At 35.0% G+C, this 24,833-nt stretch overlaps 1 protein-coding gene across 10 annotated transcripts in view; it reads left to right on the forward strand.

Moving 5' to 3' along the window:
- Nucleotides 1-24,833, forward strand: part of KIF20B (kinesin family member 20B) — a 104,681-nt gene that overhangs the window by 47,487 nt on the left and 32,361 nt on the right. For all 10 annotated transcript variants that reach the window (XM_029932206.1, XM_029932199.1, XM_029932205.1 and 7 more), the window contains 15 exons: nucleotides 724-760; nucleotides 1,750-1,977; nucleotides 3,134-3,245; nucleotides 4,077-4,148; nucleotides 4,240-4,386; nucleotides 5,065-5,227; nucleotides 5,677-5,967; nucleotides 9,828-9,967; nucleotides 11,422-11,560; nucleotides 12,434-12,662; nucleotides 13,541-13,593; nucleotides 14,961-15,077; nucleotides 18,914-19,067; nucleotides 22,530-23,763; nucleotides 24,113-24,251. In XM_029932206.1, coding sequence (XP_029788066.1) covers nucleotides 724-760; nucleotides 1,750-1,977; nucleotides 3,134-3,245; nucleotides 4,077-4,148; nucleotides 4,240-4,386; nucleotides 5,065-5,227; nucleotides 5,677-5,967; nucleotides 9,828-9,967; nucleotides 11,422-11,560; nucleotides 12,434-12,662; nucleotides 13,541-13,593; nucleotides 14,961-15,077; nucleotides 18,914-19,067; nucleotides 22,530-23,763; nucleotides 24,113-24,251 — 3,255 coding nt within the window. The remainder of the gene's footprint in view (nucleotides 1-723; nucleotides 761-1,749; nucleotides 1,978-3,133; nucleotides 3,246-4,076; nucleotides 4,149-4,239; nucleotides 4,387-5,064; nucleotides 5,228-5,676; nucleotides 5,968-9,827; nucleotides 9,968-11,421; nucleotides 11,561-12,433; nucleotides 12,663-13,540; nucleotides 13,594-14,960; nucleotides 15,078-18,913; nucleotides 19,068-22,529; nucleotides 23,764-24,112; nucleotides 24,252-24,833) is intronic.

The raw sequence follows: 24,833 nt of genomic DNA on the forward strand, positions 1-24,833 counted from the left end.
AACAAATTGAGGTATTTATTTTAGTATTATTTTTACTGGCAAAAATTTGTGAATAAACTAAATGTTCAATAATAGGGGAATAATTAAGACATTTCACATCTGTTCAGTTATACAGCCACCAAATATTTACAAATGATTTTTAATTATAGCAAGTAAAAGTAAAAGCTTTCAAGGTAACAAGTGTGGGGAAAAGAGTAGAAAGGCATATATTAAAATATTAATAGTAATTGCCTCTGAGTGGCGGATCATATATGATAATTTTTCCTTTTCCTTTTTTCTTTAAAACATTTTAAAAAACATTTAATTTTGAGAGAGCGAGCAAGCGAACAAGCAAGCAGGTGAGGGGAGGGACAAAGAGAGAGGGAGACACAGAATCCGAAGCAGGTTCCAGGCTCTGAGCTGTCTGCACAGAGCCTGATGCGGGGCTCAAACTTGCAAACTGTAAGATCATGACCTGAGTCAAAGTCGGTTGCTTAACCAACTGGGCCACCCAGGCGCCCTTATGATATTCTTTTTAATATTCTTCTGTAGTATCCCAGATTTCTTATTATGAGAATGTATTTAACTAGGATGAAGAATTAATAGAGGGCATTGAACTGAGTAGATGAAAGGTTGTGATTTGGTGGGTGACTTGTTTGGATGGATAGATAGATAATTAACACACTGGTTATTTAACCTTAATTAAAAGTGACTTTTAACTTAAAAAAGCTTATTCCTTTTTAGGTTGTGATGCAAAATGACAGTTATGATATTCTTCACGGTAAGGTTTCCTTTCTCACTTATCAAGTGTTGATTATGTGAAATACATTTGAATAGCTTTTAATTTTTGAATCAGTCCTAGAGATTTAATTTTTTAATGAGATAGTAATTCTTGGAAAATGGTACATAACTATATGAAATATCAATGACTGTAAAGTTTTATTTGGATTTATTATTATAGAGAAGCCCTTTCACTTACAACTTTTATGTAGAATTCAAGAGAGCTACTATTTTTCCTCTGTCCTTTACCTGAAACTTCAATTTGGTTCATTGGCTTTTTTTCAAAAAGGAAAGAAAGATAACAAGAAGCCAGGCTTTGGTTAATATAAATTTTATTTATATCTGCTTTGGTCCAAAAAGTGATCAACGTTGCTGAATAAAAGAGTAAGGAAAGCTACTTGGGTGCCTGGGTGGCTCAGTTAAGTGTCCGACTCTGGATTTTGGCTCAGTTCATAAGGTCACTGGGTCTGAGTTTCTGAGTTTGAGCCCCATGTCTGCGTTGACAGCATAGAGCCTGCTTGGGATTCTCCCTCTCCCTTACCCCCTCCCTCTTCCTTCCTCCTTCCCTCCCTCTGCCCCGTGTTGGCACTGATAGCACACAGCCTGCTTGGGATTCTCTCTCCACCCCTTTCCCTGCTCGCTCGCTCTCTCCCAAGAAAAGTAGAGATTAAGGATACTTAGTTTTTAAGTCCAAAAGTCCTTTTTTTAATTTTTGAGACAGAGAGACAAAGACAGAGACAGAGTGAGAGCAGGGGAGAGGCAGAGAGATAGAGACAGAGACACAGAATCCGAAGCAGGCTCCAGGCTCTGAGCTGTCTGCACAGAGCCTGATGTGGGACTCAAACCCACAAACTGCGAGATCATGACTTGAGCCGAAGTTGGACGCTTAACTGACTGAGCCACCCAGGCGTCCCAAAGTCCAAAAGTCTTGATCTGTCTTATTTTGTCTATTTCTTAATTTTGTGATTATCCTTTTTTATTTTTTTGTAGGAAGTTTAATAAACTCTTTGGATATCCCAGAGTGTGAAGAATCCATGAAAGATTGTGAACAAGCCAGCTTGAATATTGATAATAATATAAAATTTTCTGTGTGGGTTTCTTTCTTTGAGATTTACAATGAATGTATTTATGACTTGTTTGTTCCTGTATCATCTAAGTTCCAAAAGAGAAAGATGCTACGCCTTTCACAAGATGTAAAGGGGTATTCTTTTATAAAAGGTATAGTGATGAATGCTTTTTATTTTATTGTCCCAAAGTTTCCTTCTAGACTTTGCTATAACAAACTAGAGATCGAAAATTTTTATATTAATTGTTAGCATCAACATAATAAGAGAAATTTGTGCTTTCCAGGTATGTTTTGGTATTTAATCAAACCTGAATGGAAGGGGTCAGTGTTAATCTTGTTTTCCTTGAGTATCATTGCAGGGGTTTGATGGGGGGGAAGCTGTGTGTTGGTGTTCACGTTATTCTGCTCCTTTGCAGCAGTGCACAAACATTGGAGCTTTCCACAGTGTGTTTTTCCAACTTTTTAAAACCACTATTCAAAGTAGGAAGTACTTACGCATATTAACATTATGATCTAGTAGTTGCATGTGTACATAATATACATGTATATTTACAACTCCGAAGTTTCATGAATTATACTTACCCTTAGTACAAGCAATGCACTTTGGTATTTTCTGTATTTCAATTCAGTTTTATAAAATGGTGGTGTCGATTCTAAATTTGACTTAATGATTCACTAATGAATGCAACCTGCAGTGTCTCACATCTAGGTAGTTTTATAGGGTTAATCCCAGGTGTGCTTTGTCTTTGTCTTTGTCCTCCCCACCCCCACCCACCCCCAGACTTTTAATTGTAAGGAATCTCTTCTATTTTTAATTTTCCCTTTGGCCTACTTTTGAAAAACTTTTGTCTGTGCTTGTATAATGTAAATATTAGAAAGTAATTATAATATCCTCCTCTTCTGTTTCACTTTTCTAGTGGAATATGGAAGAGCTGAGTGGATTCCACGTTGGGGAATTATCTTATTAAAAGATTTCATCATAGGGGCATCTGGGTGGCTCAGTTGGTTAAGCATCCGGCTCTTGATTTCAGCTTAGGTCATGGCCTCATGCTTCATGAGGTTGAGCCCTGCATTGGGCTCTGTGCTAACAACGCAGAGCCTGCTTGAGATTCTTTCTCTCCCTCTCTCTCTGCCCCTTCTCTACTGATACTCTCGGTCTCTCTCTCACAATAAATAAACTTTAAAAAATATTTAAAAAGTCTTCATTATATGTCTTTGAGAAAAGAGGTTACAAATCTCCAAAGAAATTACATTGTACAACAAATGCTGTTTGTATAAACTGATATGTGTCCTTTTTATTTTTTAAAGATCTACAATGGATTCAAGTGTCTGATGCCAAAGAAGCATACAGACTTTTAAAACTAGGAATAAAACACCAGAGTGTTGCCTTCACAAAGCTGAACAATGCTTCTAGTAGAAGGTAAAAAAGAGACACCATCGTGTGAACTTGAAGCCCTCAGGGTATCTGTACTACTGTAAATACAACTAATTTAAGATTGAAGTGGGCAGTAGTTTCTCTGATAGGTTAGATGAATTCATAGGCATAAAAAATATTCTATTAACTGAAGATCACTAAAACACAGAAGATTATCAGAACTGTTTCTTGTACTAACATAAAATTTACTAATTTGCACAAAATCTCAGGTGTTTTTATATGAATATCTAAACTCTATTTTAAGAGTAGCCTATAATACACATCTCAAGGTTAAGGAATGATATTTTTGAGCGAAGGGCTTGGGGCATAAGAGATAAAAGGAAAAAGTTTAAGCAGTGAGATATTTAAAACAGGTTGTCTCTTAAGGGGGAAAGAGCCCTGATTCCCATACTTAGTGTGGCATGAAGATAGTATCTGATCCAGATAAGCCATACTTGGGCTAAATGTATGCTTTGCTTTAGGTAGAAGATTAGCAGTGTATATACCATTTTAACTAATAATATCTTTGCAAGTTTCAAATTGAAATTTTATTGTAAATGATTCCACTAATAGAAGTTGGAATGTTAGGAGAAGGAGAGGGCTCGAGGAATTTGGGGCTAAATGAAAGATAGGACATATAAATTTAGGCAGTTAGGTAATTAGGTGACACTGGAACATTGGATTGAAATATCTGGCAACTAGTTGGAAAATGCAGTGCTAGAGGTGTGGCTCATGTTAGGGTGTAAACAAATGTCAGTTTAGATTCTGGTTTCACCCGTATGGAATGCAGAAATTAAAATTGAAAGATAACATTTGATTTTTGTATATTTCTTGTAGTCACAGCATATTCACTATTAGACTGTTACAGATTGAAGATTCTGAAATGCCTCGTGTAATGCGAGTCAGTGAGTAAGTTGAGCATTCTTTAAATTGTAATTATTTTGAATTGTTTCATTTTGAAGAGCTTTTCATAGTTTTTTGTTTTTGTTTTTTAATTCAGATTGTGTTTATGTGACCTAGCTGGTTCAGAAAGAAGCATGAAGACACAGAATGAAGGGGAAAGGTTAAGAGAGACGGGGAACATCAATACTTCTTTATTGACTCTGGGAAAGTGTATCAATGTTTTGAAAAACAGTGAAAAATCAAAGTAAGTGTTGCTGAACATGCTATTAGCATATTAAGTGTTACAATAATCGAACTTCCGACTCTAGTTTTAGAAAGTTCTTTTTTGTTTTTAACTTGCTTCTTATGTGATGACTATATATGGATTACAGTGGGAATACTTAGCGTTCTTGGTTTAAAAAAATTGAAATAAAAAATGTTAGTTGATGCCAGTGACTCATCAAGTAAAACACATTGTTTTCCATAACAAATGTATGTCAACACACTAGATAATCTTCTTATGATCCTGGTTTAGCATCTAAAACTACTTTATTCTTACTGATCTTACTAATGCATTATGTTCTAGATGTGATAGATTTCTGCATTAATTACCACTTTAGGCCTAGTAAATTGTAATTAGCCTTCATTTTTAGTTAATGTGTTCCATGGCATATATTGTATAATTACTTTTCCCTAGAAAACACAACCCAGTTGAATGTGATTTTCTTAACATTTTGCATACTGAGTTATTGTTAGTATTCGTATTAGTAGTAGTATTTAAAGAAAACAGAAACAGAAAATGACTTTTATAGGCAGAACTAATCACTAACCTAGAGTTTAAGTCCATGATAGCTAGATTAATTATTTCTTTGTAAATTTTATCAGCATTCTTACTTTATGAGATTTGTTTTAACATATAGTTTTTTGAAAAATTTTTTTATAGGTTCCAACAGCATGTGCCTTTCCGGGAAAGTAAACTGACTCACTATTTTCAAAGTTTTTTTAATGGTAAAGGGAAAATATGCATGATTGTCAATATCAGCCAGTGTTATTTTTCTTATGATGAAACCCTCAATGTGTTGAAATTCTCAGCCATTGCACAAAAAGTAAGTATATCCATATTTCTGAAGAATTGATTGTTTATTAGAATATGAACCATTTTTTCTTGGTGTAGCTAATCCATTTTGTACTTATAACTGTAAACCTGGGAAATAATCAAAAATTTAAAATGTGAATATTTTATGAAGTCAGAGAACATTAAAAAGATTGGAAGTTTCTCCTGCAAGTATTAAATAACCTTAATAATAAGTGTTAATAATACACACTCATTACAAATTACGAGTATTATTGTGGTGACTTGTCTGCCCTGCCGTCCATCTGGTTCACTTTGTGGCTAATCAGGAACCCTTCTGCTAGGAGTCATTCTTGTAGGTTTGTTTGCGTAGTAAGTCTTTTTAAACACCAGAATTATTATTTGACTTAAATTTATAGATTTCTTTTTTAGTTGACAGTTTTTCCTTTTCTGTTTTAAAAGTCACATTGGATATTTTTATAGGTTTGTGTTCCAGACATTTTAAATTCTTCTCAAGAGAAACCATTTGGACCTGTCAAGTCTTCTCAAGATGTATCATTAGATATTAATAATTCAGTTAATAAAATATTAAATGTAAAAAGATCCACGATTTCATGGGAAAGTAGTCTAGAAGACCTGGTGGAAGATGAAGATATAATTGAGGGTCTAGAAAAAGGTGAAGAAAACCAGCGTGTACAAAGTGAACTTACTGATGAAGATCTAGATAAAACATCGGAAGAAGATAAGGCTTTCATTAGCCATGAGGAGAAAAAGGTATGTATTAAGAACTCAAGTTTTAAGCTGGATTACTATTATTATTATTATTATTATGAAAGTTAGGGTTAATAACACCCTTCTAGTTTTTTCATCAATATGCTAAATTTTTATGTATCTCAACTTCATATATATTTTTTAATATTTTAATTTTTTTAATGTTTGTTATTTTTGAGAGACAGAGACAGAGCAGGAGTCGGGGAGGGACAGAGAGAGAGGGAGATGTAGAATCTGAAGCAGGCTCCAGGCTCTGAGCTGTCAGCACAGAGCCTGATGTGAGAGTTGAACTCACAAATAGATCATGACCTGAGCAGAAGTCAGACACTTAAATGATTGAACCACCCATGTGCCCCTCAACTTTATATTTTGAAAAAATTTAAACCTACAGATAGACTAGTACAATGAAACTCATTTATACTTCACCTGAATTTGCCAGTTATTAACATTTTACCATATTTAATTCTCCATGTGTATGTGAATGCACATTTTTTTTTTTTTGCTAGTACCATTTGAAAACAAGATGTAGACATAATGACACCTTACACTGACTACTTCAGCATATATTTCCTAACAATGTAGACGTATTCATGATCACAGCACCATTTTCACACCTAGGCAATTTAACATTGATACAATAATATGAGTATTATACTGCCCCTATTGATACTTCTTCAGTGGTCCCAGTATGTCCTTTATAGTCATTTTTCAAAAAATTTTATCTTGAATGAGAGACAGCGAGCACATGTGCCCAGGCTTGTGTGCATGTGCATGCTTGTATGCATGAGTAGGGGAGGGGCAGAGAGAGAGCGGGGAGAGAATCCCAAGCAGGCTCTTGCTGTCAGCACAGAGCCTGCTGCGGGGCTCTTCCTCATAAACCATGAGATTGTGACCTGAGCTGAAATGAGGAGTCGGTGCTTAACTGACTGACCCGCCCAGGTGCCCCACCATTATGTTTTTGATCTTCAACTCAAGTTAACACATTGCTTTTGATTGGTACGTTTCTTGAGTTATTTGTAATCTAACAATGATATTCTTGAGAAATTGAGGCTAGTTGTCTTACAGAATAACCTCAATCTCAGTTTCTCGGATTGTCTCCTCATGTTTCAGATTTTATAGTTCATATATTCTATTATTTAGGTCAGGTTGTGACTTTTCCATTGGATCCTATCAGGAGACACATGATTTCTGATTTCCTCATTCTTGGTGATGCTAAGTTTGCTAACTTGGTTAAATCTCCTTTCATTGTGAAAGTATCATCTGTGGGATCATACTTTGAGACCATGTGACTATCTTGTTCACCAGTACCCTTTACTCAGTGATTTTAGCATAATACACCAAACTTACTTTGCAGTCAAGTACAAGCACTCAGAGTGTCTGCCCACTACCAATTCTTCTGTTTCTTCAAAAACAGGATGGTTGGTTGTCTTACATTTATAGTAAATACATAAAATTGAACAGTTATTTATATGTGTGTGTGTATATATATATATATATGTGTGTATATATATATATATAATACATGCAACATATATATTATACATACATATATATAGATTTACTTTTATTTATTTTTGAGAGACAGAGAGAGACAGCACAAGTCAGGGAGAGGCAGAGAGAGAGAGACTGAGACACAGAATCCAAAGCAGGCTCCAGGCTTTGAGCTGTCAGCACAGAGCCTGATGTGAGGCTGTAAATCACAAACCGTGAGATCATGACCTGAGAGGAAGTCAGATGCTTAACCAGCTGAGCCACCTAGGTGCCCCTGTAGTAGTCTTTTAATGTTTGTTTATTTTTTTAAGTTTTTTAAAAATGTTTTTTATTTATTTTTGAGAGACAGCGTAAGCAGGGGAGTGTCAGAGAGAGGGAGACCCAGAATCTGAAACAGGCTCCAGGCTCTCAGCTAGCTGTTAGCACAGAGCCTGATGCAGGGCTCGAAACCATGAACCCTGAGATCATGACCTGAGCCGAAGTCGGGCACTTAACTGACTGAGCCACCCAGGCGCCCCTAATGTTTATTTTTGTGAGAGAGAGAAAGAGCGTGAGTGGGGGAGAGGTGGAGAGAGGGAGACACAGAATCTGAAGCAGGCTCCAGGCTCTGAGCTGTCACCAGAGTGCCCAGTGTGGGACTTCAACTCAGGAATAGCAAGATCATGACCTAAGCTGAAGTCAGACTCTTTTTTTTTTTTTTTTTAAATGTTTTATTTATTTTTGAGACAGAGAGAGATAGAGCATGAGAGGGGGAGGGGCAGAGAGAGAAGGAGACACAGAACCAGAAGCAGGCTCCAGGCTCTGAGCTAACTGACGCGGGGCTCGAACCCACGGACGTGAGATCTGACCTGAGCCGAAGTCAGAGGCTTAACCGACTGAGCCACCCAGGCGCCCCACATCTGACTCTTGATTTTCACTCAGGTCATGATCTTCTGGCTTATGAGATCTCTCTCTTTCTCAAAATAAATAAACACTTAAAAAAAAAATAGAGTGGGAAAATATGGTTGTTTGAAATTATAAAAGTATTATTTAATCATTGTGGAATCTGGAAAAAAGGAAACTATAAAGATTTCTCCACATACTGCTTGTATTAATGGATTTTTACTCTTCATTTTTGTTTTTTAATTCTTTATTGATTGATTTTTGAGAGAGCAAGAGAGAGAGAAAATGTGAGCGGGGCAGAGGGGGAGAGAGAGAGAGAGAGAGGGACAGAGAATCCGAAGCAGGCTCTGTGCTGACAGCAGAGAACCCAACATCAGACTTGAACTCATGAATGGTGAGATTGTGACCTGAGCCAAAATTGGGCACTTAATCAACTGGGCCACCCAGACGCCCCTATACATTACTCTTTTGTATCCTGACTTTCTTCACTTAAAAGGAAATCATGCAAAGTGTGAATTATTAATACAAGTCATTGTTCATTACAGTAGGTTTCTATATGATTGTGCTATAATTGAACCAATCTTTTTTGTTTGACTGTTGAGTTGGGTTTCCCTTTTCCTTTAAGTACAACCACTTAAATAAAACAACAACACTGTGATAACTATTTTCACAGTCAAAACCCTGGGTCCTGTTATAGAAGTATTTCCACATTGTAGCTTCTTAGAAGCAGAATTTCAAAGTTGGAATATTTATGGAAATATTTTCAGTATCAAATTGAGACATTGAAAGATCTACAGTTTTGAGAGAATTTATTGGTTAATTTGTTGTTGAGAAAATTTAAGTAGAAACCTTAGGAATATCAAGCTGTTATGCTATAATATTTTATTAAAGATCTATACTGGCCATGTCAAGTGTTAATTGCTTTATTTATCCACTGTCCATATTTACATAATCATGCTTTTTCCAAGGTCCTAAGTTGTTGCTCACCAAATACGTTTATGAAACATCTCGTTTTTCCATTTTGGAATGTGTTTGGGAGTTCTTAGAAACTACTCTTTGTAACAATTAGGGTTTAGCTCTTAATTTAAAATCCAGCCTTTAACACTTCTCACAGACCTGGTCCTTACTTTACCCACCTACAAAGTGTAGATGCTGCTACCAAGCTCACAGAAGGTATGTGGATTGAAAGGCATCAAATATGACCTCCCCAGTGTAGTTCCTGGTAGATAATGGACCTTCAGCTTTTTTCTGTACTTTCTTGCTTAGTGTAACCACACAGACATCTGGGTTACTGTAAGTGTATTTTTAAAATGTAGAGAGGTCTCTCAGATTCATGAGTCCCTCCAAATACATAATTTTCAGTGAGAATATTATCATTATTAAAAGGATGCATAATTATAGTCAACTAAATGAAGAATTGTTGAATGCTCGGACAGTAATATTTCCCTTGTGATATACTTGTTCTTAGGATGTTAATATTTATGTTTTAGAAACTGTTGGATTTAATAGAAGACTTGAAGAAAAAACTAATAAGTGAAAGAAAAGAAAAGTTAACATTGGAATTTAAAATTCGTGATGAAGTTACACAGGAGTTTACTCAATATTTAGCTCAACGGGAAGCTGACTTTAAGTACGTTATTTCTTTTATGTCCTGGTAAAAATTGAGAATTTTATTTGTTCAGAATTTTTTAAAGTTATTTACTTTTTTTTTAATATCAAGTGCTTTCTGAATTCTGACATCTTTCTAGTGCCTTGAAAGTAGCTGTTGCGGGGTGCCTGGGTGGCTCAGTTGGTTAAGCATCTGACTTCAGCTCAGGTCATGATCTTACGGTTTGTGGGTTCGAGCCCCATGTCAGGCTCTGTGCTGACAGCTAGCTCAGAGCCTAGAGCCTGTTTTCGGTTTCTGTCTCCCTCTCTCTCTGCCCCTCCCCTGCTCATGCTGTCTTCCTCTCTCTCTCTCAAAAATAAATAAAACATTAAAAAAAATTAGAAAAAAAGAAAGTAGCTATTGCTAATTCTGACATTGGTTCTGAACTGTACATGAATGATTTAAATTCTGCTTTTAATTTACAATATATTTAATCTTAGAAATTTATTATTTTGTCATCATAAGTATACTTTTTTTAAAAAAATTAATTCATTTATATTTGGGAGAGAGAGCCAGGGTATGAGCTTGGTAGTGCAGAGAAAGGGAGACGCAGAATCTGATGCTGGCTCCAGTCTCTGAGCTGTCAGCATAGAGCCCGATGCAGGGCTTGAACCCACTGACTTTGAGATCATGACCTAAGCTGAAGTCTGATGCTTAACCAACTGAGCCACCCAGGTGCCCTGATAAATTTACTTATTAATCCCCATCATCTATTTGACCCATGCCCCCATCCACCTCCCCTCTGGTAACCATCAGTTCTGTAGAGGTAAGAATATGTTTCTTGGGGCACCTGGATGGCTCAGTCGGTTGAATGTCCGGTTTCGGCTCAGGTCATGATCTTACGGTTTGTAGGTTCAAGCCCCGCATCATGCTCTGTGCTGGCAGCTAGCTCAGAGTCTGGAGCATGTCTTCAGATTCTGTATCTCTCTCTCTCTCTCTCCCTGACCCGCTCATGCAGGAGCTGTCTGTCTCTCTCTCTCTCAAAAGTAAATTTAAAAAAATATATGTTTCTTGATTTGTTTCTTTTTTTTTTTTACCTTTGCTCGTTTATTTTCTTTCTTAAATTCCACATATGAGTGAGATCATATGGTATTTGTGTTTCTCTGACTTAGTTAGCTTAGCATTATACCCTCTGGCTCCATTCGGGTTGTTGCATATGGCAGGATTTCATTCTTTTTTATTCCATTCCATATTCCATTGTGTGTGTGTGTATATATGTATATACATTTATGTATATGTGTGTATATATACATACACCACATTTTCTTTACCCAGTTTTCTGTCGGTGGACACTTGGGCTGCTTCCATAGTTTGGCTATCGTAAGTAATGCTGCAATAATGCATAGGAGTGCATGTCTCCTTAATCTTAGAAATTTAAAAGAAAAACACAAAGTCGTGCTTTTATGTTCCTAATGGGGTTAATTTGTGTTATGAAGGGAAACTCTCCTTCATGAACGAGAGATACTTGAGGAAAATGCTGAATGTCGTTTGGCTATCTTCAAGGATTTGGTTGGTAAATGTGACACTCAAGAAGAACCAAAGAATGAAGATTGTGACATGAAAGTTGAAAACAAAGTATGTTCACTGAAATGTGAAATCCAGTGATGTTTTTGGTCTGTGTGTAGTGTACCACATCTGTGATGAGAAACACTAATATGCTTCAGAATTAGACACTTACTAGGTAGCTTTATTATAATTAAGCATGCTTTGTTACTAATGTAAGCACAATTAGTTAAAACATAGCTATTAGACTAGAAAGAAACTATGTGTCATGTTTATATTTCTTTTTGTGTTGCTTTTGCGACATATTGATTGTAGGTAGATTTCTTCTAGTCTGATTTGTGTTAATCTTAAACAGTTTTGCTCTGATTAAAGCAAAAACATTTACATATGAAAAGGATTGCTCTTGTTGGCTGATTGACCATTCCCTACTATTGAGAAAACATACTTTTCTTCTGCTTCCACTGCAGTTGATGTCTTTTAGGGGTTGATTTTGGCTTTTTTAATAACTGAGTTTAGGGGCCTTGGACGGTGATGTCCTGGCTCTTGCTGTCAAATCCTCTTTATGTGTGCCAGACATGGTTTGGCTCTTGGTCTGAGTTGTCATGATGGAGGTTTGTTTCCCGAGCTGCCCCACCCGAGCCATAGGAGACGTTATATAACTGAAAGTATACCTGAACTGACAGTCATAATTGTTCTAGAAGGATTTCTCATAGCTTATGGGGTTTTTAAAATAGGAAATGGTGTCTAATGTTCCATAAAACAGTAATGAGTAATGGAACACAGCTTTTTAATAGTTGGAGATATTTTGATATAATTTATTGAAAAAAATTTTAAGTTGTGAGTTTTTTTGCTATGTTTTCTTTAAACTGTCTAAATTAGAGAGTGCCACATTGCAAGAGTGAAAGCCACTGTTAACATTAGGCATGTGGTTTTTGCTATTTTTAGGAAGCACATAATTATGTAGGAATTGAAGATATTATTGATTCTCTTCAAGATGATGTCACTGATATTAAGAAACAGGCTGAAATTGCTCACTTATATATTGCATCTCTTGCTGACCCCCAGGAAGCTTTTGCTTGTTTAGAAATAAAGTTTAATCAAGTTAAAGCTGAATTAGCTAAAACTAAAGAAGAGTTAATCAAAACCCAGGAAGAGTTAAAAAAGAAAGAAAATGGTAAGTAGATGTATTTTATCCATATTTACATGTTATAAATTCATAAAAATATTTGGTGAGTATAAGAGATTTATGCTTATTATTTATTGTAGCGTCTAGAAAATTCTTTGATCTAGGCAACAGTTAATATTTTAACATTTTAATGGCTTTGTAGTAATGTATTAAAATTTTTTGCCTTCATTTACTTTTAGACTAATATTAGTAGAAAGTAGACCCTTAAAAACAACAAGAACAACAAACACCAAACTAAGCATTAGTTTTATCAGCAAATTAAGATCTTAGGAAATTATAAAGCTGGGAATTTTGTTGTTCTGTAATTTTTATGTTCTCTCATAGTATGGTAGATTCTGCTCTGAGCTTATAGGTTTGGGATAGAGTAACTCTTATGGACTGGTTTTAAATTTGTTAGATTGGGGCTCCATTCCAGCCTGCGCCTACGCGCGCTCGCTCTCTCTCTCTCGCTCTCACACAATGTCTTGTCGTCTGGTTTTTAAAAGTGTTAGAGGAAATGTTCTGCCCTTTTCTTTGTGAAACAAGATGGGTAGAAAATAGTAGGTATGTGGTGCTCTACCTTACGAAGTGGCCCAGGAAGGTTCTATTTTCCTTTCATCTCTGAAGTTATACCAGAACATTTTTCACTATTTAGCATGTCATTCATTCTTACCTTGCATTGGATTTTGAATGTGGCTTTTACAGAAGCATTGCCCTTGGGTGGCAGGAGTGGCAGCTGAGCCCATGTGCTTCTGGTGCCGTGAAATCGTTTTTCTGACTGTCACACTAGTGTCAGGTCTCCTGTAGAAGCGTATGTGTCCGTGATTATTCAGTCATATGTTTTTTAGATGCTTAGATATTTATTTTCAGTATTCTTATTTTTTCAGAATCAGAAATTAATGTAAATTCATTGGTTCAAGAGCTTGAGAAATCTAATAAGGTAATACTTCAAGTTTTATTTTGTCTTGATAAGAAACAATAATTAAGCAAATGAAGGAGCATCAATTATGACAAGGTACAATTGCTTTAAAGATAAAGAAAAAGTAACTAATGAATGTGATAAAAAAATGGGAAATTGTAAGCGCTTTCACCCTCAGGCGTTTTTTTTTAGGGATAACAACTGAAGAGTTTCTTCAGTCTTTCCAGAAGATAATTTATTTGTATATCAGAAGATATTTATTTATATGTAGAAAACACATATACACATCTTTTTAAAAGTTTACACAAATTGGTTTAATTAGTTTTGTGTCTTGTTTTCTTCCCTCAGAAGTTGTCTTGGAGATCATGCTGATGTAATTGTACATCAGCACAGAAAGATCTGTGTTATTCTTTTGGTGGATGCATAGTGTCAGTTGATGCATTTAAGTGGTGTTTATTTCACATAAAATGACTGTTTTAAAATAAGAGATATGGCCTGATCAGTGTGCAGCACTGAATTCTGAAGATCTTTGGGACCTTGTACCTTTAGATCAGATAATCATTCCAAATGGTTATAGATGGATTTAACATTGATACGTCTAAATATGAAATCACAAGTATACATGACCTTGAAGTGAATTTATAGCTATAAACTTGCTATTTTTCATGACCTTCTCTGGCATGGTTTTTATACCAATTTATATTTATCCTTCTAAAGAATGAAATATTGTAAGACATGATTAGACATAAACAAGATCTTTGGTATTTAGTGTCCAGTATTTGAAGAAGTGACCAAAATAATGTACTTAGCACAAGACACTATAGCTACTGTTTAAATGATTCCTAATCTTTTCCTTTATTTTTTCTAGTTATAAAAATAGTAGATCCTGGTTATAAAAATTCAGTTTTATGTAAAATAGAAAATTAAAAAGTCTCCCATAATCTTCCTCCTAAATAAAAATGAGAAAGCCAAGTTGGTTGGTATCTTTTTTAGACTTCTACTTTATATGTATTTATTTTTATGGAATGTTACTGTGTACTCTTTTAAGTGTTTTACATCTCAAGAAAACGTTATGACACTGTTGTTTTTTATTTGTACAGAGGCATAAAATAACTTGCCCAGGATCGTACAGCTAGAAGGTAGAGAAGCTAGGGTTCAATCTGATTCCAGATTCCTCTTACCCAGTTCGTGAAATTGCTTTTCTCTTTTTCTTTTAATTTAAACGTATGTTCTTTTTTAAACAAAAATAAGATCATGCTATGCCTAGTGTATTGCTAGTGTTCTTTATACGTAGTCTTAAAATTTGAAGGAATTCTAAAATTGCATCATATTTGCATTTTATCCTAAAATATATTTACTCAACATTGCTATTTTTCTTCTTCTTAAAGACAAAACTGCAGAATCAAAAAATTCAAGAGTTGGAAAATATGATTGCTCAAAAAGAGGATACAATCAACAAATTTCGGAACCTAAAATTTCATACGGAAAACACTTTTATAAGCAGTGTACGTATTTATTTTTCTGCCCTACAAATTACATGAAAATGTCTATGTTTTGGTTCAAAATAAAATAATTAAAAATAGCTTATATAGCTTAAAACTAATATAATAAGAATGTTGAATTGTTATTTTGGTGTTGAAATTTAGTTTACTTTTGTGCAAATCTGAATTTTTGAGTAACTTGTAAGAGAACATTTGACCTCTTTGAACATAATATCCCATAGACTGTGCTGGCACCTATGAGAGAGTGAGCAGCCTTTGGAAACATAAGCCTTAGGTAGTTGGAAGGGGGGCTATGGGGCGAAAGGAGCTTAGTGTGCTTAGCTATCTGCAGATCATAAAGGTTTCCCTCCCTGTTGCTGTGTCTCTCCGTAGAACCTTAAATGAAATTCAGTGGTGGGAGCCGCCTGGGGGGCTCAGTTGGTAAAGCGGCTCACTCTGGACGTCCATTCAGGTCACAGGCTCTTGGTTCGTGAGCTGGAGCCTCACGTCCCACTGTGCTGACGGTACGGAGCGTCCTTGGGACTCTCTCTCTCCCCTGAGCTCATGCATGCCTGCATACTCCTTCTCAAAAGTAAATAAACATTAAAAAAAAAGAAATTCAATGGAATTACGGTTTTTTTTTTGTTAGAGGCATTTTTTTTTATTATATGCATTTTTGCTAATGTTCATATGCTTATAACAAGGATATTTTCTTTTAAAAATTACATCATGTATTGTGTGCCATGTGAAACCTGTAAGGGTTTTATACATATAAATTTAGGTAATTTCATAGTCTAGTCTAGGATAATCAGCATGCCTTTTAATCCTTTTTTTTAAACAATGATTTTTAGTTTTATGTTTTTTATTGTAAACTCCTTTAGAGATTTTTTGAATAAAAAAGGTACAGTATATAGACATAACATAATAGGCTGAGTAAGCTAATAGCCAGACCTCTCTGCTTTGTTTGGAGGTGCTTCTGTATGTCTTTGACAAGATGAGGCAAGCTTGGTGTCTTGTAAAGAGTGACTGCTAACTGCCCTTTGTATGTTTACAGTCAAGATCCATTACCCACCAATATTCATTCTCTGAATCATCTCAGCGTTATGTGGGCTTTTGATACTGCATAGGTATATAAGGAGAGTAGCTTACCTTTTGTCTAATCTCTGGTAGCAGGCCTATCTTTTGATATTTATTAGATGCATTATTCAGGCTATCTGACTTTTTTGTACCTGAACTGGGAGAGACACCCTTGTAATAAAGAGGAGAGAAAGGATAAGCATAAAATTTCAGTCAAGACACACTTGTTGAGTGTTTACTGGATGCCAGGTAGTGTGTTAGATTTTGAGAACTATATAGGTTAATAAAAACTAGTGCTCTTAATGACTCCTCAGTGAGAGAGAATCTGTAGAAAGATAATTACAGCGAAATGTACAGTGTAGTCAGTATATGCAAGAAGTTGAGAATAGGTAGAGGTTTAGGGATTACTTTCTGGAGGTGAATGATTAAGTTGAGCCATAACGGGTGATTAAAATTCAGCCAGTTGAAAGTAGGGGGAGGGGACAGTTCCTAGCTGTGACAGACAAGAAAATTGGCTGGCCTTTCAGGTTTAGGAATCGGCATGTACGAAGTCATGGGAGTGAGAAGTCTTTCAGTCATTGTAGGAAAGCGCAACCGTTTATTCAAGAAGAAAGTTTACAGCAAGGGGCGGTGAGAAATGAGTCTGGGAGTGGGAGGTTGGGGTAAGATGGTGGAAGTCCTTAAACACTGCGTCAAAGAGTTTGGGTTTTATTCTATGGGCAGTGAGGAGTCGTTAATTTTAAGGAGAGGAGTAGCAAAGTTGATTTTTTATCTTAAGTGATGTATTTGGAAATTTGTAGGATGGGATTGAGGTAGAGTTAGACTGGAGGCAGAGAGATCAGAAAAGCGTCTTGGAAGAGTCAGGTGATAGTTGAGAATTTTGATTAAGCCTACTTCGGTAGTGGTGTTAGAGATTAAGAAGAGAAAATTGACTTCTGAAATAAGGGGAGGTAAGACCTTTCGGGACTTAGGGCCTGACTTTTTACAGGAAATGAATTTCTGGGCCTCCAGACTCTCAGCACTTTTGTTTGGTTATTCACTGCATGCTTTTGCTCTGATCACTGGATTTGCATTTTAAGTCTTATTTGGTTTGGTGAAGGAAAATAAAAAAAAGAAAAGTCCGAGAGAGAGCATTCTGGCGTCTACAACTTTGAAGAAAATTATTAGAAATTTAAGGTAGAATTATATTTATTTCTGTCGTATGTTTGTTTAGGTGCCACAGTGTGTTACTAATGTTTAAGTACTAGTTAAAAAGCAATATAAAATAAACCATATTCCTAATTGAATAGCCCTTGTCTGTAAATAAACTTTTTAGATAGGTTCTAGGCTACTTTACCAACCAAGTTAAAACAGTGTGTGATATTGTTCATGTAAATAGGTAAACAAATGCAAAGTAATTTGGAACTTAACCCGCATGTGCTGTTAAACTAATTATTAATCTAAGGTCACTGTTTCAAAGCTTGTCTTGAAAGCAGACTCTTCTTCCTAATGATAAAAAAGATTATTTTGAATGTCGGTTCTTGATTATCCTTTTAACCAAAAGCATACTCGAGGGTAAGAAAAGACTCCTTTCCGTACTGAGTTGTGGAGGATCAATTTTTTTTTTTTTTTGGAAGTTGTATAGTTTGAAGGAGGAAAAAAATGATCAGATCATTCTGGTAAGTAGTGAGGAAAGAGACAACTCGAACCTGTCATGGACTGTTTGAAAACTCTCAGGCTCTGTCAGTGGTGTGATCTGTCTGTTCCAGGATTTTGTTATTTCTCAGTGACACCAGGGGACTAATTGTGAAAAAGTGGAGGTTTTTCTCTATGACATCCTCCTCTATTTAGGGATATCTAAAAAAAAAAAAAATTAATTATTTTAGGCATTTCATTTATATCTTCTGAATAAAATGTTGGATTTTATGATATAAAATGGCATTTTGTTTTTTCATACACTTTTCCCCCCCCCAAAATGGATTGCTACCAGCATGTAGGGATTTAAGTGATCTTCGCGCTAAAAAAACTCAAAACAACCCCCTGCCATTACTATACCTTTGATTACTGTACAGACTTAACTGCTGTGCTTCATCCTTCCTCTTACTGGAGAACAATTCTCTCTCTCTCTCTTTTTTTTTTTGTTAGCCTTTCAGGGAGGTTTAGTATTTGTCTTAAAAAATAAAATTCTAAATGATTTTTATTGTTTAGATAAACTAGGAGCCCAGTTTTGAAGCTGTATGTGGGCTGAATATCTATCTTTATACCGAGGCTAGAAGCTAAGGCCAAAACTGTTTTTCTGGGAGTTGATAAGCAAAGTGCTGCTTATCTCTGAGAGGCTTTGGTTACAAAACAGTACACTTCCAGAGTTTCTAGAGGGGGCGCCTCAAGATTTTAAGTGTAGCTATCTATAAGAAACAGTTTTGTGGTAGTATTTTTGTATTTTTCTTCTCAAAGCACATTTGGAATGTGACTGAGGGGAGGAGCGTTTTAGGGTTCTCTAGTTATCCCCACACAGGTCTCTAAACCCCCTAAGGATGAATTTGTTTTTAGATATCAGGGTGAAACTACATGCCTAACGGACTTTAAGATAAGTGTTTTTGTTTTCCTTAGTGAGTGTACAAGTTAGTTAATATTACTGTCAGTTATTTTAGGGTAAGATTTAAGAAATAAGCTGAAAAATATTTTTATTTGAAAATAAAATTTTTATGATACACTACTAAAACATAGTTTATATAGCTTTTACATGTGTTATAGCTTTCTATATGTGATTAGTATGTGAACTAATCTTAATTATTTTATTTTAGGACAAGGCTGGTACATCTTCTTTAATAATAAATAATACATTGGCTTGTAATGAAACACTTCAAGTGCTTGAGGATGACAAAAACAACACCGATTCGGGAGGAAAAAGACTAAATGAAAATGAACTTCAACTAGAAGAACCACCAGCAAAGAAAGGTACTACTTCATTGTCAGTAAGAGGACTTTTAAGAAAGTTAATTCCTAAGCCAGTAAGGGGCTAAGTTGCCAGTAGGTGGAAATTTACTTATCTAAGGAAAAAACCTGAGGAAATGTTAATGTCACTGTTTTTTATGCTAACATTATAAGCTGCCTAGAGGATGGTGTGTGTCTTTTATTTTTATTTTAATATCTTATTTTAATTATCTAAAATAAGATAATTTTAGATACTGTGTTTTTACCACTCTTTTGCATGCCTATGATTCTTTTTAGTTCTGTGGTTAATGGTAGTCTATTTTCATAATTACAGTATCTTTTTATGCCAAGATGTCTTCCATTGTTTTCTCCCTTTGCATTTTTTATTTCTTCTATAAAAGGACATTTGACAGCAAGACATTGAGCTAAACAGCACTAAAGAAGATGTGCTTGAGTTATTGTATTAATGTATAGTATATATCCCTATTTATGTGGATGAATATATCAACTATTATGTTCTTTTTAAGCAGTTCTTTTTTTTTTTTTTTTTTTTTTTCGGAAAACTTTTGTAGTTGATACAGGACATAAGGGCTTTCTAAGAGAAGGTTTATCAACTTTGGCTTTGCTGCCTAGCTATTTTACCTTGAGAAAAATGAGTAAGTTAAGTATTTTTGTCATTAGTAAAATAAAATAAGTATCGTCTGCCTCCTGAGGTTGTCAAAGATGAAAAAAATGAGATAATATACCAGCATAATAAACACCTCATAGAACCTCAGTGAAATGAATGCTTGCAAAAGTAGATGCTGTAGAGGGTACTATAACATCAGATACATGGCTTATAGGAACTGGCGGCGCTCGTGTGGGCTGCTGGGTCCGACTTCTGTCATGCAAGGAAGGAGGTGCCTTTGCTACTGAGAGAATAACCTGGCTCTGATTTCCCAGAGCACACTGTTGCTCTCCCTCTTTCACTTTGGTCAGTGCCGTAGAGTAGCTGTGAATGTAGGATCAGTAGGTCACTAGGAAGTAGATGTGGCCAGGAGCAAGTGATACACACAGTGAGACTAATCCTAAGGGTAGTCCATTCATGGAGAACAGTAATTACGGACTGTAGTTGTTAGGCATCAGTAATTTTGATACGGGTAGATTTAAGTAAGTTTATGTAATACAACAAAATATTTTTTTCTCCTTAAATTCACACTTTGGCGATTTCTCAATTTTTTTTTTTTAAGTTTTAGAGACTACAGGGATTATATATGGTACTCTATGAAAATCGTAGATATAACCACACTCTTTCCCCTTAGCTTCTACTAAAATCTCTAGAATAAAATATGTAAGTCTTGTAACCACTAAGATAGGATCAGGGGGTTGACAGTGTTTCATAAGATGCATGTTTTCTCTTAAAAAGGAATGCAAAGCAATTTTCTTATGAAAGTGAAATTGCTTGTTTGAGGTCATTGTATCTGTACTTTGGGGAAGCTGGTAACCATGTAAACAGTCTAGGAAATAAGCCTTCAGGTAGTAATAAAGGGGGCAAACCAGAGACATGATACAGTCTGCCTACCTGTGATTGTTCAGTCAAAACTGTAACTGTTATAATAGCTTAAGCAGTGTACATATATGTTGAATATAGGGTAAATATTGGAAAAGTGTTAACTGCATTCTTATTGTTTATGTTTAGTTCTTATCAATTAACTGAAGAGTTTTTCCCATTTCGGTTGCTCCACTAATACTTTAATTTCTCCCTGACAAGTCTGTTCTTAATATGTTCTATAAATCTTTTGATATAAAACATGTAAAATTTTCTGAAAGAATAATATGAATATCTTAAAAAATTATGTACAAAACAAATTAGTTTGATTTACCTTATATTATATAATTATCCCAGTCATGAACTGTAGTAAAATTAAAAGAACAACATTATTTGATCACAAAAGTTTCATTGAGCTTTCTGTATTCACTTCAGGGTTTGGGGACTATATATCCATATGGTATGCGTGACTCAAATTTCTCGACTTAGGATAGATAGGATCTATTTGTGAGTTCTGAATTTTTGATTATTCTCATTTTAAACCTGCTTAGATCCCATCTCTCCTCATGAAGGGTTCAGACAATTTTATAACTTGGCTTTTTAAAGGGCAAGAGGATTCTTTTTTTTTTAAAAAGTTTGCAAGTTATGGAAAAAAAAAGTCCAGGACTCTAATCAGCCTCATTTAGTTTTCTTAATTAGGCATTTCCGCTGATGAAGTCATAGGTATAAATACAGCATCACAAGGAGAGAATGACATGAACTGGGAAGTAGAACAGAAATCTGACCCAGTGGAGAAGACTGCATCATTCCACTGTGGGATGACTTGACACTACTTTGTAATGTTTTAGGAGACACTGATGGAAGAATAATGTATTGGTTGAAGATTATTTAAAAAAAAAATCCATAAGAATAAGTGGGCTCGTTTGTTGTAAAAATAGTGTAAATCTTTAAGATTCCAGAGTAGCTGGAATCCTTAGAATAAATTAAGAATCTTGCGGCAGTAAATGGGGAAAATGTAACTACAAACATAAAGCTTCAAAAATAAATTCAGCAGCTTTTAAGATAGTGAGGCTATACAGCAAGAGTAATGCCATGTTTTCCCCATGCTCTTTGAGGCAGAGGAGACAATGTCAGTTATAGATAATAAAACCTTATTCAGTGAGCTTTTAAAATTAGTCTTTAAGAAGAGAGATCTTGGGATTCCATAATGAGATTGCACAGTTACCCAAGAGCATTTAGACAATTGGGTGAAGGAAACAAATATGGATTGTATTTGAAAAATAGAAACTTAACTGGTAAGACTTGTTTTTGTGTATATAGTATGGAAACTGAGAGAGATGATATTATTTCTGCTTTACATTTCAGGAAGTGGTCTTAGGGTTTGGGAGTTTATTGACAGTTATACAGCTAGCGAAGAAGGGTAAGGCAATATTAGAGTTCTCAGAATTTTAACCATTTCCCCCCTAATTTTAGCTATGAAAATAAGTTACTCAGTTTTCAAGTCATTAATTTAGTAGATCTGTAATATAATTGTACTTAAAAATTGTTCTTTAGGATTTGGGATGTCTACCTTAAGTGTTTCAGTATGTGATTTCCATCCCGCTGTCCCGTGTTACAATGATAACAAAGACTTATAGTAAGAAAAATTTGATAATATTGAAAGTTATAAAAAGAATACAAATAACTGGTAATCCTACTCAAGTAGCTACCATTGATTCTAGTGTACTTCCTTTGCCAACTCTTTCTGCATTAATTTAAGGAACTATAATTTTACATAAATGGGCTTATGTTGGTGTATGTTTTGCAACCTATTTTTTCTTTTTCACTCAATGGCCTATCTCTGTTTTTCATCCAAAGTTTGCTTTTATATTTTTGTATGTTTTAATATTGGTGTATTCAGTAACTTGTTCGTTTTATTAAGGTTTGCCAGGTTAATAACAGTTTTCTTATTTTTAAAGGACCTATCAACATAAGCCCAACTATTACTGAAGATGAAAAGAAAAGGGAGGAAATGCAGAGGATCGTTTCAGAAGATGAGGAAGGCATTAGAATTTTACAAGAAAATAATGAAAAGCTGAAAACATGTCTACTCATGACTGAGAATGAACTTAAAAATGAAAAGGAAGAAAAAGCAGAATTAAATAAAAAGATCATTAGTTTGCAGGAGGAACTTTCTTTTTCTGAGAAAAAGAGTTTTACTTTAAATACAGAGGTCCAACAAATTCAGTCAAATTATGATAATGCAATTTCTGAATTACATGTGCAGAGAGGTATAAATCAAGAACAGGAGGAAAAGATTGAGAAATTGTCAAAGGAGATAGAAATCGCTAGAACAAATATCACAACTAATGTTTCACAAATAAAATTAATGCAAGCAAAAATAGATGAACTACGAATGCTTGATTCAGTTTCTCAGATTGCAAACATAGATTTACTCAATCTCAGGGGTCTGTCCAGTGGCTCTCAAAAGGATAATTTACCGAATACACACCTTTTAGATAATGATGATTTGGTAAGCAAGCAGGGTAACAAATATCATATTCAAGAACTCGGTAGGGAAAGTTCTTTCCATGCTACTGTTGAAGCCATTTGGGAAGCATGTAAGGAGATTGTAAAGGCCTCTTCCAGAAAAAGTCATCAGATCCAGGGACTGGAACAACAAGTGGAAAAATTACAGGCAGAATTAAAAGGCTGTATGGATGAAAACAACAGACTCAAAACAGAGGAGAGAGACGATAAAAATCAAGGTGACCTGCTAAAAGAAAAAGAAAATCTTATACAGCAGCTAAAACAGGAATTGGAAGAAAAAAACCTTTTTCTTGATGTTCAAGTACAGCATGTAGTTGAAGGGAAGAGGGCACTTTCAGAACTGACACAAGATGTTACTTGCTATAAGATGAAGATAAAGGAACTTGAAGCAATCTTAGAAACCCAAAAAGATGAACGTAGTTGTTCAGCCAAGTTAGAACAAGAAATAGTGGAAAAGGAATCTATCATCTCAAAGCTAGAGAGAAATCTGAAGGAATTTCAAGCAAATCTTCAGGATTCTATTAAAAACACCAAAGATTTAAGTGAAAAGGAAGTCAAGTTGAAAGAAGAAATCACACAATTAACAAATAATTTGCGAGATGCAAAGCATTCTCTTCAGTTAAAGGAAGAAGAAAATGAAACCAACCGCCAAGAAGCAGAAAAGTAAGATAAATGTTATTAAACTATTTAAAAATGTGCAAAGCATTTATTTTACTGGTTTTCCTATGTAGCTTTTAAATAATAGATGGGCATAATTTACTCTAATAAAATATAGCATGTATGGTAACGAACTTGAACTTTGTTCAAATAAACCTTTGGGACCAAAAGTTATATGCAAAAATTTGTTTATAAAATCACATGAAATGCTCTCTGAAGGACTCATTCACATTTGGACATTGCAAGTTTATGCATCTATAGAATTTTGTAGATTGTAAGTAATTGGTTAAGTTACATGTATGATTTTATGTGTTTACTGGTGTGTCACTATAGAAAAATGATTTGTGTTCTTTAGGTTGAAAGAGGAGCTCTCTGTAAGCTCTGCTCTTACCCAGAATCTGAAAGTAGATCTTCAGAGGAAGGAAGAGGACTATGCTGAGTTGAAAGAGAAACTGGCTGATGCGAAAAAACAGATTGAGCAAGTACAGAAAGAGGTAGTTTATTTGAGAAGTTGTGTGGTCAATTTAAATAACAAAGATTGTTTTCCTTACATAGCACATGTTTTTAGACACAGATTTTAGAATTAAACAACATTTGCCAACTCCATAATTTTTCTTAAAATGATGAGAACACTTATTTCACAAAAGAAAATTTAGCCAGCTTAAACAAACTGAAGAATGTCCAACATTAAGAAAAATATGTGAGGGAGGTTGGTGGGGGAATGGGTGAAATAGGTGAGGGGGATTAAGAGTCCACTAATCATGATAAGCACTGGGTAATGTGTAGAATTGCTGATTCTGATTAGATGTAGGATTAGAATCTTTTTTTCTTTTAAGCACTGCCAAGTTCAAGTTCCCCCAAAAGTAAAAATCAAACTTCTGTTTGCAGATCATATTCATGAGAATAGTATAGTTGTAACCAGTTTTTGTTACGGTTCATATTAAAATAGGAAATGCAATCACTGATTGCAAGTACAAAATACATAAAAGTATATACTGTGAGGAAAAACCTCCCTCCTACCTAGCCATCAAGTTTCTCCAAGGCATCAAATGATACCAGTGACTTTCTCTTTACTT

This window comes from Suricata suricatta, chromosome 2 (assembly GCF_006229205.1).
Source record: "Suricata suricatta isolate VVHF042 chromosome 2, meerkat_22Aug2017_6uvM2_HiC, whole genome shotgun sequence".
Classification (NCBI taxonomy): Eukaryota; Metazoa; Chordata; class Mammalia; order Carnivora; family Herpestidae; genus Suricata; species Suricata suricatta.